Here is a 14,841-nt window from a genome sequence, read left to right on the forward strand (position 1 = left end):
GAAACAGAATGACATTCAAAATGAAAAGTGTACTTGAAAAAAAGGGCGTGTCTTTTGACTCAGCTAAGCTAGATGAGCCCTGTAATTGGAGGAAAAATTGAGTGTTTGTGGAAGTCAAAGACATTGGCCAAAAATGTGTCTCAACAAGGTGGGTGTGTACCCTTAAAGAATCATTAACTGGAATAGTGCCTAAAGCACATCTAGTGGCTAGAGGTTTTGAGGAGCTGGGTGCTAAAGGACTCCCATAAGATTCGTTGCATCCCTAGTGGGCCTCCCGATGCACCGGTCTAAGGCACTGCATTGCAGTGCTAGAGGCATCACTAAGGACCCGGGTTCGATCCCTGGCTGTATCACAACGGTCCGTGATCAGGAGTCCCATAGGGCGGCGGACAATTGGCCCAGCGTTGTCTTGGGTTGGGGGGGGCTTTACTAGTAGGCCGTCATTGTAAATAAGAATTTGTTTGTAACTGACTTGCCTGGTTAAATAAAACCTAAAAATAGTATGAAGCAATGCATTCAAAGTGATATGTTTGTATAAACATTGGCACACAGTGCCTTCCAAATGGAATCCTATTCCCTGTATAGTTCACTACAAAAGTAGTACGCTACATAGGGAATAGCGTGCCATTTGGAACGTTGCCCTGCTCTAGCAGCTCCTCTGTCCCCTCCCGTCCTTCACACGAAGACCAGTTTACCCAGAGGTGATCAGCAGCAGATCAAATGGCCCACCCCCGGCGTGTTGCACAATATTTATATACTGGGGGAAACACTGCTACTTGTTCTACTGATGGGTATAGACCCCAACCCCCCTCCTTAAGACTTGATTATGTTATAGTAAGGGTGGGTGTGCAGAGTCAGTCAAGGGGCTCGCATCATTTGTGTGTGTGTTGCATGGGGCCTTGCCAAGAGCAACGAGGGAGTTACCCTCCTACTTTTTGATCCGGGCTAGCCCAGACCTTTCACTCACACCAGAGTGTATTGAAGGAAGCCGCTTTTGAACCGACTGTTTGACTTTCTCTCTCGTCTCCCTTTCTGTGCCACCATGCAGGCTACACCGTATGACGTCCATGGAGCGGGAGGAGAAGGAGAAGGTAAAGAAGAGGGAGAAGAAGCTGGAGGACGAGGAGACCATGCAGCAGGCCACCTGGGTCAAGTACACCTTCCCCATCAAGCACCAGGTATTACACACACACACACCCGCACACAGACACACTCACACATACACACACACACACACACTTAAGGGCTGCTACACATGCACAGACACATACACCCTTTTCATTTGGCCCTTGTTTACCGACCGCGCCCAGGCCCTTTTAAGTCCAAGCGCTACCACTCTATTTATGACCGGGCCGTTCACCATCACCCCTAATCGCCAGGACGTGTTTAATTGCAACTTCCTGCCTCCCAGAATGGCGAACGGTGCTGAAAGCCCTTTGATGAGGCGTGAGTGTCCGAGCTCCGGGGGGAGTGTCAACTTTCACATAGTGGCCCTACTAGATGTGTTTACTTAATGGTGGGTGTGAATAACCTATGGCCCTCTCATTTCTCTCTCTCTCTCTCCCCCCCTTCTCTCACTCCTGTCCTCTTTATCACTCGTTCCCCCCTTCTCTCTCTGCTGCCCGCTTTCTTCTTCCCTTTGTACCCTCCCACCTCTCTCTCCTTTCCACTTCCGTCATTCTGCTCTTTCCGTCTCTCTATCTCTCTCTCTCTGTCTCTCTCTCCCGTGTGAAGGTGTGGAAGCAGAAGGGAGAGGAGTATCGCGTGACGGGCTGGGGCGGCTGGAGTTGGATCAGCAAGACGCATGTGCACCGCTTCCTGACCAAGCTGCCCGGCAACACCAACGCCAACTACCGCGCCGAGCTGGAAGGTCAGCAGGAGCGTTCTAGTTTGTGTCCTCTTCATAGAGATAGATAGAGCTCTCATCTTTGTATCTGTGCCTTTATGGCATCTGTGACAGCACTGGCAATGTCAATGCAAAAACGAAATATATACAAATAGAGATCTTTATCCATCTCTATGATTTGGTTTGAAAAAAATCAAGGAATTCAGTGGACAAATGTAGCTGTCAAACACCTCCTCTTATTTCTTAATTGCCAAAAGTTGTGAGAAATGTACGATTCAATTATTAAGTCACATGGGATAATGTCCTCTGTGAAATTGCCTACTAATATAAATGTGTCTATGATAACTAAAACATGTATGTTTTCTTCCTTTGCAGCTGCCAGACGTGGCGAGATATGCAACTTGCTGGACTTGGGTCCAAGGCCAAGGTTGTTCAAAACAACTGTAGTTTCAGAACCCCAGGGAAGCAGAAGACCTGTAGAGAAAGATGGGGGTGCTACCACCACCACCACTACCACCCCAGAGCCCTCAGCAGACCGCCTGTCGGGAGAGAAGACGAAGGAAAAGCCAGATGAGGGAAAGAAAGAAGAGAGTGACGGGCCAGCAAAAGTGAAGATGCAAGACTACGCTGCAGAGGAGGCTGCTGACAAGATGGAGGTGGACCCTAGCCTCTCAGACTCAGGACAAGATGATGAAAAAGGTTAGCGCTTTTATAGACGGTCATTGACTCCCTTATTGATTTTTAGCTTTAACTTCGCTTACTAACACATGCAATATCAGTCACACGTATTATTGAATCAATCAGATCTCATACTGCTCTACATGCCAATGTGAAGGGAGGCTCACATACTTCCATACTTGGGCACTAAGCTTCTTCACCATTGTTCTGACGAGAGGATAAGAAGGATGATCCAGTAACTTATGTGTCCATTTTGTGTTTTTCTCTCAGGAACCTGCAGCAGCCCAGGGACCGAGACGGAGACAACGTCCGTGAGGCAGGAGCTCAGTGAGGGGAATGCAAGGCCCTTTAACTACGATGTGGTGGACGTGGCCCAGGGCTTCCTGATGCGCGTGGCCTACAAGAAGAAGGTCAAGGCCTCCAAGCTGGACGGTCTGCTGGAGCGGCGCGTCAAGCAGCACGCCCTGGAGGAGAAGCAGAGGGCTCAGGTCTCCCTGTCCAAGCCTACCCCAGTGAAGACCACCCCGGCCCTGCCGCAGACCCCACTCCAGCCCCAAACTCCGACTCGGGCCCAGAGTCCCACAGTGAAATTGGAGTTCAGCACCCCTTCGGTGCCACCTGCGCTTGCTCCATTATCAGTCAAAGGGGAGGTGCAGGCGGGCCCTTCAAAGACCGCTGAGGGGTTCCCTCACCCAGCCAAAGAGCCTGCAGCAGAAGCATTCCCTAGGACACAAAACCAAATGACCCCCCAGAAACAGGAGGGAGACCTCCCTGAGAGGACTATAGGGCCCACAGGGGCCGGTTCAGGGCAGGAAGGCCTTAAAAGGCCCAGCAGCACAGCGGAACCAATGGAAACTCAGAGTTCAGGTGGGATCCACTACACTGGCAGACCATCAGAGTCTTCCAGCGACAAGCCCACTTCCACCGAGGGTGCAGGACCTGAAGTGGCCATTTTTAAACCACACTCCACAACGATTTCTCCAAGCACTATAACCCAGGAGGGAAGCCATAGTGCAGCTACTGTTCCTAAACCCCCCCAGCAAAGCACAGAGAAGAACGGGAAGGGGCCCGAGCAGAGGCAGGGCAATGGACAGAGCAGCACTGAGGCCATCGCCACAGGGTCCCAGCACTCCTCTCTACCTCAGATCAATGGAAATGACAGCGTGGAGGCTAAAGCCTTGACCAACTCTTTACTAACTCCTAACGAGCCCTCCAACGTTCACACTAACAGCTCTGAGGTCAAAGTGAACAGCCTAGGCAAGGCAGAGGGAGAGGGTCAAGTAGGCTCTACCCTTAAGCCCTTGCTCAACGGCAATGTGGCCCCTGTAGCCGAGAAGACCGGGCCGGACAGCACGGAACCGAGACCGGCTCCAAGGGTAGAGGTGGAGAGCAAGGTCATAGTGTCGGTGCAGGACTGCCAGCCCCCGGTGAAGGTGGCCAGGCTGGAAAACAACATGGAGGCGCTCGGATCTACGACCACCCAGAGCACCCAGCAGCTCAACAACACCCAGCCCATGGAAGTTAAGCTCGATGCTGCCACGCCCAACAAAATGTCCTCCTCGTCGGTGCGCTCTGCGGAGGAGAGCAGCAACAGTGGGGTGGGATCCCTCTGTAAGACCATACTCACCCAGGTAACCACCACAACCACCACGGTATCCACAGAGTCTCGGCTAACGGCGGGGGTCTCAAGCTCTTCGGGGACGACGCCCGCGCCCATCGTCTCAACCACCGAGAGCAGTGCGGTGTCCACACTCACCACCATGACCAAAACCACCGTGACCAAAATGCGCACACCCACGCCCGACAGCCAATCGGACGAGAGCCACAGCGAAACGGTGACCGAGTACAAGACCACGCTCTTCGCCGCCCACAAGGAGTCCTCTCGTTCAACCTCCTCTGTTTCGGGGGTCGTGACCTCGACAACCTCCACCAAGGGCCGCGTTCGCCTCCTCAAGTTCTCGCGCACCAAGAAGACGCGCTCGGGAACCGCCTTGCCATCCTACCGCAAGTTTGTTACCAAGAGCCAGCGTAAGAGCATCTTTGTCCTGCCCAACAACGACCTGAAGAAGCTGGCACGGCGGGGTGGCATCCGGGAGGTGTCCATCTTCAGCTACAACGCCAAGCCGGCCCAGGACATCTGGCCCTACCCCTCGCCCAGACCCACTTATGGCATCACATGGAGGTGAAAACACAGTTTTTAAGATTTCTCATTGGCTCCCCTGTTTTCAACGGGTTAGCGCTTTAACTAACGGCATTATTTGATATGATTAAGGCCCTGAGTTTTGCCAGACTACCTGGCAAGGGAAAACTCAGGGCCTTAAATATGAGTTTTCTAGTGCTCCATCTGATTTATGATTAGCGTTAGTTTCAGTCTTGCACTCCATCAACTCTGAGCTATGATACAGTCACTGCACCACAAAAACTGGAACCTCGAGTATTAATGCTCCGGCGAACGATATTCACGTCTGTCCTGTTGATTTGTTGGTTATGCCTTCTGTTTGCCGGTAGTGGGTTTGGCCCCTGTGACTCTGTTGTGGCTCTCACAGAGAGACCTCAGGTTATTTTGACCACCGCCTTTTACTGCCTGCCTTTTTACTGCTAGACGTGAATCATACTGGCGGTCTGCAAGTGTCAGGATATTCGCGTTGCGCATTAACCACGCCGAGGATGTTTTCCCTGCCTGTGGCCAGTCAGTCACACTGGACACGGAGGAATGTCTTTCCCTGTGTGCATCCCAAATGGCACCCTATTCCCAATATAGTGCGCTACTTTTGGCCGGGGCCCTATGGCATACTATGGTATAGTAGTGCACTCTATAGGGATTAGAGTGCCTTTTGGGATGCACTCCTTTACTGTCCCAATGTTTTTTTTTGTTTTTTTTTTTACATTTGTTCAACCTTTTTAAATGGCCAATTGAGGAAGCATTGGAAGCATACCAAAGAGTCAGGTTCATAGCCAACCTCGCTAACAAGGAACTAACACGGTCATTTTACCTGGCTGCCAGGGTTGACTTATTCATTTTATGAACTCTGTGTGAGTGTGTATGTGCTCATGTACCTTTATGGTAGCAGACATAGGCTGTGTGTGTTGGTGACCCCAGACAGTTGTCTTTGCGCGTGCGTATATGCGTGTAGGTGCACGCGCTTGTGCTCCTGTGTGTGTGGTAACCTATTTGTCTCTCTCTGTAGGTACCGTCTCCAGACAGTGAAGTCCCTGGCAGGGGTCAGTTTGATGCTGAGGCTACTGTGGGCCTGTCTGAGGTGGGACGACATGGCCGTCAAGCCCTCCACCGCTGTAGGCACCACGCGCACAGGTAGACCATCCTTTCTCTACATGTATCGCAACACCCACCCACCCATATACACTACCGTTCAAAAGTTTGGTGTCACTTAGAAATGTCCTTGTTTTTTGTCCATTAAAATAACATCAAATTGATCAGAAATACAATGTAGACATTGTTGATGTTGTAAATGACTATTGTAGCTGGAAACGGCTGATTTTTAATGGAATATCTACATAGGCGTACAGAGGCCCATTATGAGCAACCATCACTCCAGTGTTCCAATGGCACGTTGTGTTAGCTAATCCAAGTTTATCATTTTAAAAGGCTAATTTATCATTAGAAAACCCTTGTTAGCAGAGCTGAAAACAGTTGTTCGGATTAAAGAAGCAATACAACTGGCCTTCTTTAGACTAGTGTCTGGAGCATCAGCATTTGTGGGTTTGATTACCGGCTCAAAATGGCCAGAAACAAAGCACTTTCTTCTGAAACTCATCAGTCTATTCTTGTTCTGAGAAATAAAGGCTATTCCATGAGAGAAATTGCCAAGAAACTGAAGATCTCGTACAACACTGTGTACTACTCCCTTCACAGAACAGCACAAACTGGCTCAAACCAGAATATAAAGAGTGGGAGGCCCCAGTGCACAACTGAGCAAGAGGACAAGTACATTAGAGTGTCTAGTTTGAGAAACAGACGCCTCACAAGTCCTCAACTGGCATCTCCATTAAATAGTACCCGCAAAACACCAGTCTCAACGTCAACAGTGAAGGGGCAGAGTTCCTCTGTCCAGTGTCTGTGTTCTTTTGCCCATTTTAATCTTTTCTTTTTTTTTATCTTTTCTTTTTATTGGACAGCCTGAGATATGGCTTTTTCTTTGCAACTCTACCTAGAAGGCCAGCATCCCGGAGTCGCCTCTTCACTGTTGACATTGAGACTGGTGTTTTGCGGGTTCTATTTAATGAAGCTGCCAGTTGAGGACTTGTGAGGCGTCTGTTTCTCAAACTAGAGACACTAATGTACTTGTCCTCTTGCTCAGTTGTGCACCGGGGCCTCCCACTCTTTCTATTCAGGTTAGAGCCAGTTTGTGCTGTTCTGTGAAGGGAGTAGTACACAGCGTTGTACGAGATCTTCAGTTTCTTGGCAATTTCTCGGATGGAATAGCCTTCCTTTCTCAGAACAAGAATAGACTGACGAGTTTCAGAAGAAAGTTCTTTGTTTCTGGACATTTTGAGCTTGTAATCGAACCCACAAATGCTGATGCTCCAGCTTCTTTATTCAGAACAACATTTTTCAGCTGTGCTAACATAATTGCAAATGGGTTTTCTAATGATCAATTAGCCTTTTAAAATTATAAACTTGGATTAGCTAACACAACGTGCCATTGGAACACAGGAGTGATGGTTGCTGATAATGAGCCTCTGTACGCCTATGTAGATATTCCATAAAAAATCTGCCGTTTTCGGTTACAATAGTCACTTACAACATTAACAATGTCTACACTGCTTTCTGATCAATTTGATGTTATTTTAATGAACAAAAAATTTGCTTTTCTTTCAAAAACAAGGACATTTCTAAGTGACCCCAAACTGTTGAACGGTAGTGTACATTGTAGGGGAAGTGTACAAGCTTGATGTAGTCATTGCATGCTAAGAATATGGGACCAATTACCAAACTTTTTACTACACATATGAGTGCATTTGTCCAAATACTTATGACACCTTTTAATTGGGGGACTAGATACATAAAGTGCTTTAATTTCTAAACTGTGAAACTGATAGTGCCTTCAGAAAGTGTTCACACCCCTTGACCTTTTCCACATTTTGTTGTGTTACAGCCTGAATTTAAAATGTATTCAATTTAGATTTTTTTGTCACTGGCCTACACACAATACCCCATAATGTCAAAGTGAAAATATGAACCAATTTTTTTTTTTTTTTTAAATGTCTTGAGTCAATAAGTATTCACCCCCTTTTGTTATTGCAAGCCTAAATAAGTTCAGGAGTAAAAATGTGCTGCCCATTCGTTTGTAGCTCAAACGGTTTGGTTGCTACCAAGCAAATTACATCTACTGTACATATTTCAAACTAGTCTCCTGACACTTTTAGGGGTCATATAGCAAAACAGTATCTCCCTTTTCCATAGAGGGGTCATAATAGTTTGTAGGCCACACCGTTCGGACTCTACAGACGTTTACGTGAGAAGAATGATTTTCTGGATGTCTCATGGTCTGACAAACACCGCTGTAGTTCTGCCACCTTTCACCTCCGATGTGGAAGTGCGACAATGGCGGATGTGCTGGATTGAGACTCATCCAATTCAATTAAACAGATATCTCTAGCTTTTCCTTCCTGCTGAGTTCCGGTCGAATTGGACCGATTTACAAGTTTTCTCTCTGAAAATTGTAGTTAATTTAATCTGATTGTCATAATGTTCCATGACTTTGTCCAAACAGGGCATCTGAACACACAAAATACATTTTGATGATTTTCATTACGTTTTGGGGGTTATATTTAACTTTTGTACACCTGTGGTGTTCCCGGTCAAAAATGACCGGTCATTAGAAATGAATGGGTGAGACTACAATTAGTGTATAAAATTGAGTTCAGGCACATGCCCATTCATCAGATGGACACACTTCCTCTCCCAGACCCCCACATGCATGTGTGTTTGAGCACACACACACACCTCACTTCCCTTCTTGGCTTCCATGGCAACCCCCACAGGAAACTTTCCCCAATAGAATCTTTCCCCCACGGGAACCACACCTGTCAGCATTGTCACAAACAATCGCAACATTGTTTCAATAATATATAGAACTTTTCTGCAGCTCTGGTATATAAAGCTTGTTTGAGGCCCTGCTCACAATTCATTCTGTGGCAGCACAATGACCAAACGATATACTGTATGTGAGGCTCTTGATCATATCTTTGATCATGACACTGGTGAGGAGGAGAGAGTCATTATTAAACTTTGACACAAATGAGTCTGATAAATAGCACAATACATTTCATCTGAGTATTTGTTATACTCAAATAATCCATACATTATGCTTTTTTTTACTCAAAAACGAGTTGTATGAGCTCAGGTCAATGAGGCCTACAGGCCATAAATAGAAAATAGAAGTTCAAAACTTGTAATGTTCACAAGAACTTAAGTTGATAAAAAGATCTAGCACAACGGTAGGTGATAATATATGTATTATTATGAATTTATAATCAGCTATAATGGGGCGGTCATTTTGGACCGGGAACACAGAATTAATTAACTAGAAACGAGCACAACAGTAGGGTTAAACTGATGGATTTTGATGGGGATTTTTTTGTTATGTAACTTAGATTAACGCACCGGCGCGTCAATCGACTTTAGGGGGTTAACAAGTCACATTAAATTGCATGGACTCTCTGTGTGCAGTAATAGGGTTTAACATGATTTCTGAAAGATGACCGCAACTCTGCCCCATACAATTATCTGTAAGGTCCCTCAGTCAAGCAGTGAATTTCAAACACAGATTCAACCACAAAGACCAGGGAGGTTTTCCAATGTCTCGCAAAAAAAGGGCACCTATTGGTAAAGGAAAGGGACAGTTGTACAACTGAATGCCTTCAACTAAAATGTGTCTTCCACATTTAACCCAAACCTTCCGAATCAGAGAGGTGACTGGGGGCTGCCTTAATCGACATCCACGTCTTCGGCGCCCATTGGTAGATGGGTAAAACATTTAAAAAGCAGACATTGAATATCCCTTTGAGCATGGTGAAGTTATTAATTATACTTTGGATGGTGTATCAATACACCCAATCACTACAAAGATAAAGGTGTACTTCCTAACTCAATTCCCGGAGAGGATGGAAACTGCTAAGGGATTTCACCATGAGGCCAATAGGGACTTTAAAACAGTAACAGAGTTTAATGGCTGTGATAGGAGAAAACATTGTAGTTACTCCACAACAAACCTAAATGACAGAGTGAAAAGAAGGTAGCCTGTACAGAATAAAAATATTCCAAAACATGCAGGTAGCGGGGCGGCAAGTAGCCTAGGGTTTAGAGCATTGGGCCGGTAACCGAAAATATCAATGTTTTGTTCCCCGAGCCACTTAGTTATCACTTTTTCCTTATGGCAAGGTGCTCCATCATGCTGGAAAATGCATTGTTCGTCACCAAACTGGTCCTGGATGGTTGGGAGAAGTTGCTCTCGGAGGATGTGTTGGTACCATTCTTTATTCATGGCTGTGTTCTTTAGGCAAAATTGTGAGTGAGCCCACTCCCTTGGCTGAGAAACTACTCCACACATGAATGGTCTCAGGATGCTTTACTGTTGGCATGACACAGGACTGATGGTAGCGCTCACCTTGTCTTCTCCGGACAAGCTTTTTTCCGGATGCCCCAAACAATCGGAAAGGGGATTCATCAGAGAAAATGACTTTACCCCAGTCCTCAGCAGTCCAATCCCTGTACCTTTTGCAGAATATCAGTCTGTCCCTGATGTTTTTCCTGGAGAGAAGTGGCTTCTTTGCTGCCCTTCTTGACACCAGGCCATCCTACAAAATTCTTCGCCTCGCTGTGCGTGCAGATGCACTCAGACCTGCCTGCTGCCATTCCTGAGCAAGCTCTGTACTGGTGGTGCCCCGATCCCACAGCTGAATCAACTTTAGGAGACGTTTAGGAAATGTTTTTTGGGGATTCAGTTCATTTGTATGGCAAAGAGGGACTTTGCAATTAATTGCAATTCATCTGATCACTCTTCATAAAATTCTGGAGTATATGCAAATTGCCATCATACAAACTGAGGCAGCAGACTTTGTGAAAATTAATATTTGTGTCATTCTCAAAACTTATGGCCACGACTATAGAAGCACGGTGGCTAGGAAAAACTCCCTAGAAAGGCAGGAACCTAGGAAGAAACCTGGAGAGGAATGTTCCTGAGTGGCCGAGTTACAGTTTTAACTTAAATCTACTTGAGAATCTATTGCAAGACATGAAACTTGTTGTCTAGCAATAAACAACGACCAATTTGACAGAGCATGAAGAATTTGAAAAGAATAATGGGCAAATGTTTCACAATCCAGGTGTGGAAGCTCTTAGAGACTTACCTAGAAACACTCACAGCTGTAATCGCTGCCAAGGGTGCTTCTACAAAGTATTGGCTCAAGGATGTGAATATATATTTAATCCATTTTGAATTCAGACTGTAACACAACAAAATGTGGAATAAGTCAAGGGGTATGAATACTTTCTCAAGGCACCGTATGTATGAAAATACCCTCAAATTAAAAGGTGACATTCTGTGCTGTCGCCTCGTATGAACATTTTTACCTCAAATCCAAAATGCTGGATTATACAGCCAAATTAAAGGTTTTAGTTTTACTGTCTAAATAAATACGTAGGGGAGTATATATCCTAAAATATCCACTATGAAGCCGATTTCCTCTGCTTCTCCTTTTTACTTTTTACTCAAATGTCAGAGGCTTTTCCCATGGAATGTCATTCCTGTATACTGTATTGAATGGCAGCGTATTAAGTCGTTGCTGTGTCATGTCTTGGGAGCTGTTCTCTGCATCTTCCTCCTCCTTCATCCTACACCAACCCAGCCCTATCCCCACTCATTGCAACAGAGACCTCCGAGACGGAGATCACCACCACAGAGATTATCAAGCGCCGCGACGTGGGGCCCTACGGCATCCGCTCGGAATACTGCATCCGCAAGATCATCTGCCCCCTCGGCACTCCCGAGACCCCGAAAGGTGAGGGAGAAGCAGCCGGCTAGAATAAAACTCCACATGGAATGTAAAAGAGAGAATAGTGGTGGTGTTTTTTTCTCATCATTCTCATTTTTTCTCATTGCTTCATTTTATGTCGTTCTTGACTCGATCTCTCTCTCTCTCTCTTATTCTTCTCTCACTCCTTCCCCCTCTACTTTTGTTTTCTTGCACCACCCTTACCGTCCCCGTCTCTCTTGCATCCGTTCCACATACACATACAGAGACCCACACGCCACAGAGGAAAGGCCTGCGCTCCAGCAACCTGCGGCCCAAGAAGCCGGAGCCCAAAAAGGAAACTGGGCCGGTGGTGATTGAGTCCTGGGTGGCCGAGGAGGAGCTGGATCTCTGGGAGATCAGGGCCTTCTCCGAGAGGTCGGAGGGCAAAGGGCACGGGGGCACTAGATCTAGGGGGCATAGTAACTGCTTACTCCATGCTGTTCTCTTGAGTGAACTGTAAATTCAATGGTCATTATCTTCTGTTATGACCTCACTTCGACTCATAAATTTGATATACTATAGTTTTTGTATAGCTAATTGCATTCATTTGGGGGAAAAATAGTTATGTTCCAGCTCTTTCTGTGGTTTGTGTATGATACATTTAATTTTGTCTTCACAGGGTTGAGAAGGAGAAAGCCCAGGCGGCGGAACAGGCCAAGGTGAGTAGGACCACTGGCCGTGTGAAAAATGGGGATGTTTTGTTGTGTTTTCCGGATTATTTCACGGTTTCTCTTGTTCTAGAAGCGTCTGGACCAGAAAACGGGCACTGGCTCTACCACCGTCACCACCACGGGGAGCCCAGCCACCCCAGCTTCCACCCCCAAGGTAGTGACCCTATCGGGCCAGGCCACCCCCGGAACCAAAGTGGTACTGGCTACCAAGGTGGGCACCCCCATCACCTTCCAGCAGAACAAGAACTTCCAGCAGTCGTTTGCTTCCTGGGTCAAGCAGGGGCAGCCCAGTGGAGGTATGTCAAAGGTCATAGGTCCTTTTCTTTGTTCACAAGCCAGTAGATTGGTAAAGAGAATTACTTCATTGAATCTCATTCAAATGTGTTCAGATTTTATTTATACTTAAGTGATATATTTTAATTAGTAGGGAATCCTTGCAAGTAGAAAGTAGTAGTGGTTTGTGTATGAATCAACCCCTAACAAACTAAATCTGTTAGTCAGCGTTAGCAGCTGTGCTTGTTTAACAGCGGTTGTTGTTTGACTCTCGAGCGGAGCCTCATTTGCATATTTCTCTGTAGCCTCACCGGGCACGGTGGCCACGTCGGCCGGACAGACTTTCCAGATCACGGGCACGTCCATGGGGGGCAAGGTGCTCACCGCCAAGCTGCCGCTGCCCGCCAACAGCAAGATTGTCACTGTCAACGTGCCAACCACTCAAGGAGGTACAGTAACTCCCCTGTGCCCACACCTGAGACACAGCGAGAGAGAGGTTTCACTTGAAAAACAGATTTTATGACTTCAATGGGACAACCTGGTAAAATAATGTTAAATTAAACAAGAGAGAGAGAGGTGCTGTTTTAAATGCTGTTCAAATGCATCGTTCATCCCTCCCTTTTTTTCCATGATGACAAGGATGGATGACTGAAAGCAAAATGTTTCTCTACCAACCGCCGTCTTCTCCAACCACTAACCTAACTTACCGCTATTGACGGAAGCACTGTCTCACACACCTGATGTGGCACAACCCTGTGGTAAGGTCTGTCCTCTTGACCAGGCTAGTGGTGCGGTGCCCACTCGATGCCAACCCCATTGTGGTGCACCGCCAAGCGCCAACCCGTTACTCAGTGGCTCAGTCTGGAGTGGCACATGCACATCATGTCTATTTGTGCCCTGTCGGCATGGTAATGGAATAGAACGTTGTTATTTTAGGTGGGACAGAACGGTAGACTGTGTAGTCTAAGAACATAGCCAGACCGTCTTTTGAAGTGGCACGCTAGCTAATTTAGATGTCAATATTGACTCATCGGATGAGGTGATGGTTCATATTTTTAGCACCACTGTCCCATTTGAGTTCACCTTTTAACAGTGGGTTGATGACGCGCGTACAACGCTGTTTAAAGGCACCATCCTTCGTTTGTTTATTCAGCCAAATGGCAATTTATTGAAATTCCCATTGAATATCTGTGAGTATTAATGCTTCACGGTGACTGACTTGGACTAACACTTGGTTTGTTAGTGTGCGAGTGATTGTAGGTGTGGCGGTTTTAGTGGCTAAAAGGGGGAGATGCCGAACTTGTGCTTGTAGACTTATCTGCGCCGAAACGTTGTCTTACTTCAATAAGGCTTAGCTTTTTCGTTGTTATTACTGGCCAATACGAATCCCCGAGCTGACAAGGTAAAAATCTGTCCTTCTGCCCCTGAACAAGGCAGTTAACCCACTGTTCCCCGGTAGGCCGTCATTAACTGACTTGCCTAGTTAAATAAAATAAAATACTAAAACTCATACAATGCAAAAACATGACCTTGTCCTGATCCTGTTTTTGCCTCCCATATTTCACAAAATCTTTCCTGTTTCCAGTTATCTATATAAAAGGGTGGTCAGGCTCATGGATACACTCCTTGAAAAAAAAAAATATATATATACACACAGACACACATGCTCTCTCACACACACAAGACACATCCATGTTTCAAGAGGCTAAATTACTCCGCAAACAAACAGCGCTCCTGTCTAGTGACATCCATGTTTCATCCTGTCGACCAGGAAGGAAAAGAGAGAGAGCTGGTAGTAAAGAGCAGTAGTATATTTTTCCAGCGTGACTGTTTCAATGCCTGTTTGTTTTGGAGCGTGCTAAGGAAGCGGAGCAGGAAAACAAGTTTACCTTGAGGTCTGGTTCGTCAGACAGGTAACCCACTATAGAGAGATGGAGGATGGAAGGATTTCTACCCCCCTCTTTCTTTCTGTGTCGCTTGCTCGCTAACTCACCGACTCTCCAAACAGCTACTCTTATGAAGTGGCCGTTTGATGTCGGTGCCAGAACTGAAACTCCCCAGTCTTCTACTGTAGCTGGTGTAACCTCTGCTATTTGAAGAGGGGGAACCATTGATGTATAGCTTTACCTGATCGGTTTTGTGGTCAGAAAAAATGGTAACAAAAAAACACAGAGAGAGGAGATGGTGAAGAGAAGGAGAGAAAAAGACAACAATTTCAGATCTTTTGAGGAAACGCATTTTCCTTTCGATTGCCGTCCTGTGTCCACGTGAGTTCGGAAATTATTGAAGCGCGGCCAAAGTAATGAATATGAAACACTTGCTTTGTCGGAGGAA

The 14,841-nt window shown here is 46.3% G+C and overlaps 1 protein-coding gene across 5 annotated transcripts in view; it reads left to right on the plus strand.

Moving 5' to 3' along the window:
* The window catches only part of LOC115178355 (nucleosome-remodeling factor subunit BPTF), a 49,023-nt gene that overhangs the window by 21,366 nt on the left and 12,816 nt on the right, over positions 1–14,841 (plus strand). For 3 of the 5 annotated variants that reach the window (XM_029739505.1, XM_029739508.1, XM_029739509.1), the window contains 10 exons: positions 1,049–1,178; positions 1,735–1,870; positions 2,222–2,545; positions 2,795–4,706; positions 5,713–5,837; positions 11,396–11,548; positions 11,788–11,938; positions 12,183–12,222; positions 12,305–12,530; positions 12,813–12,956. In XM_029739505.1, the coding sequence (XP_029595365.1) occupies positions 1,049–1,178; positions 1,735–1,870; positions 2,222–2,545; positions 2,795–4,706; positions 5,713–5,837; positions 11,396–11,548; positions 11,788–11,938; positions 12,183–12,222; positions 12,305–12,530; positions 12,813–12,956 (3,341 nt within the window). The remainder of the gene's footprint in view (positions 1–1,048; positions 1,179–1,734; positions 1,871–2,221; positions 2,546–2,794; positions 4,707–5,712; positions 5,838–11,395; positions 11,549–11,787; positions 11,939–12,182; positions 12,223–12,304; positions 12,531–12,812; positions 12,957–14,841) is intronic. The other 2 variants (XM_029739506.1, XM_029739507.1) reach the window with 2 other exon arrangements.

Source organism: Salmo trutta, chromosome 38, assembly GCF_901001165.1.
Source record: "Salmo trutta chromosome 38, fSalTru1.1, whole genome shotgun sequence".
NCBI classification, from domain to species: Eukaryota; Metazoa; Chordata; class Actinopteri; order Salmoniformes; family Salmonidae; genus Salmo; species Salmo trutta.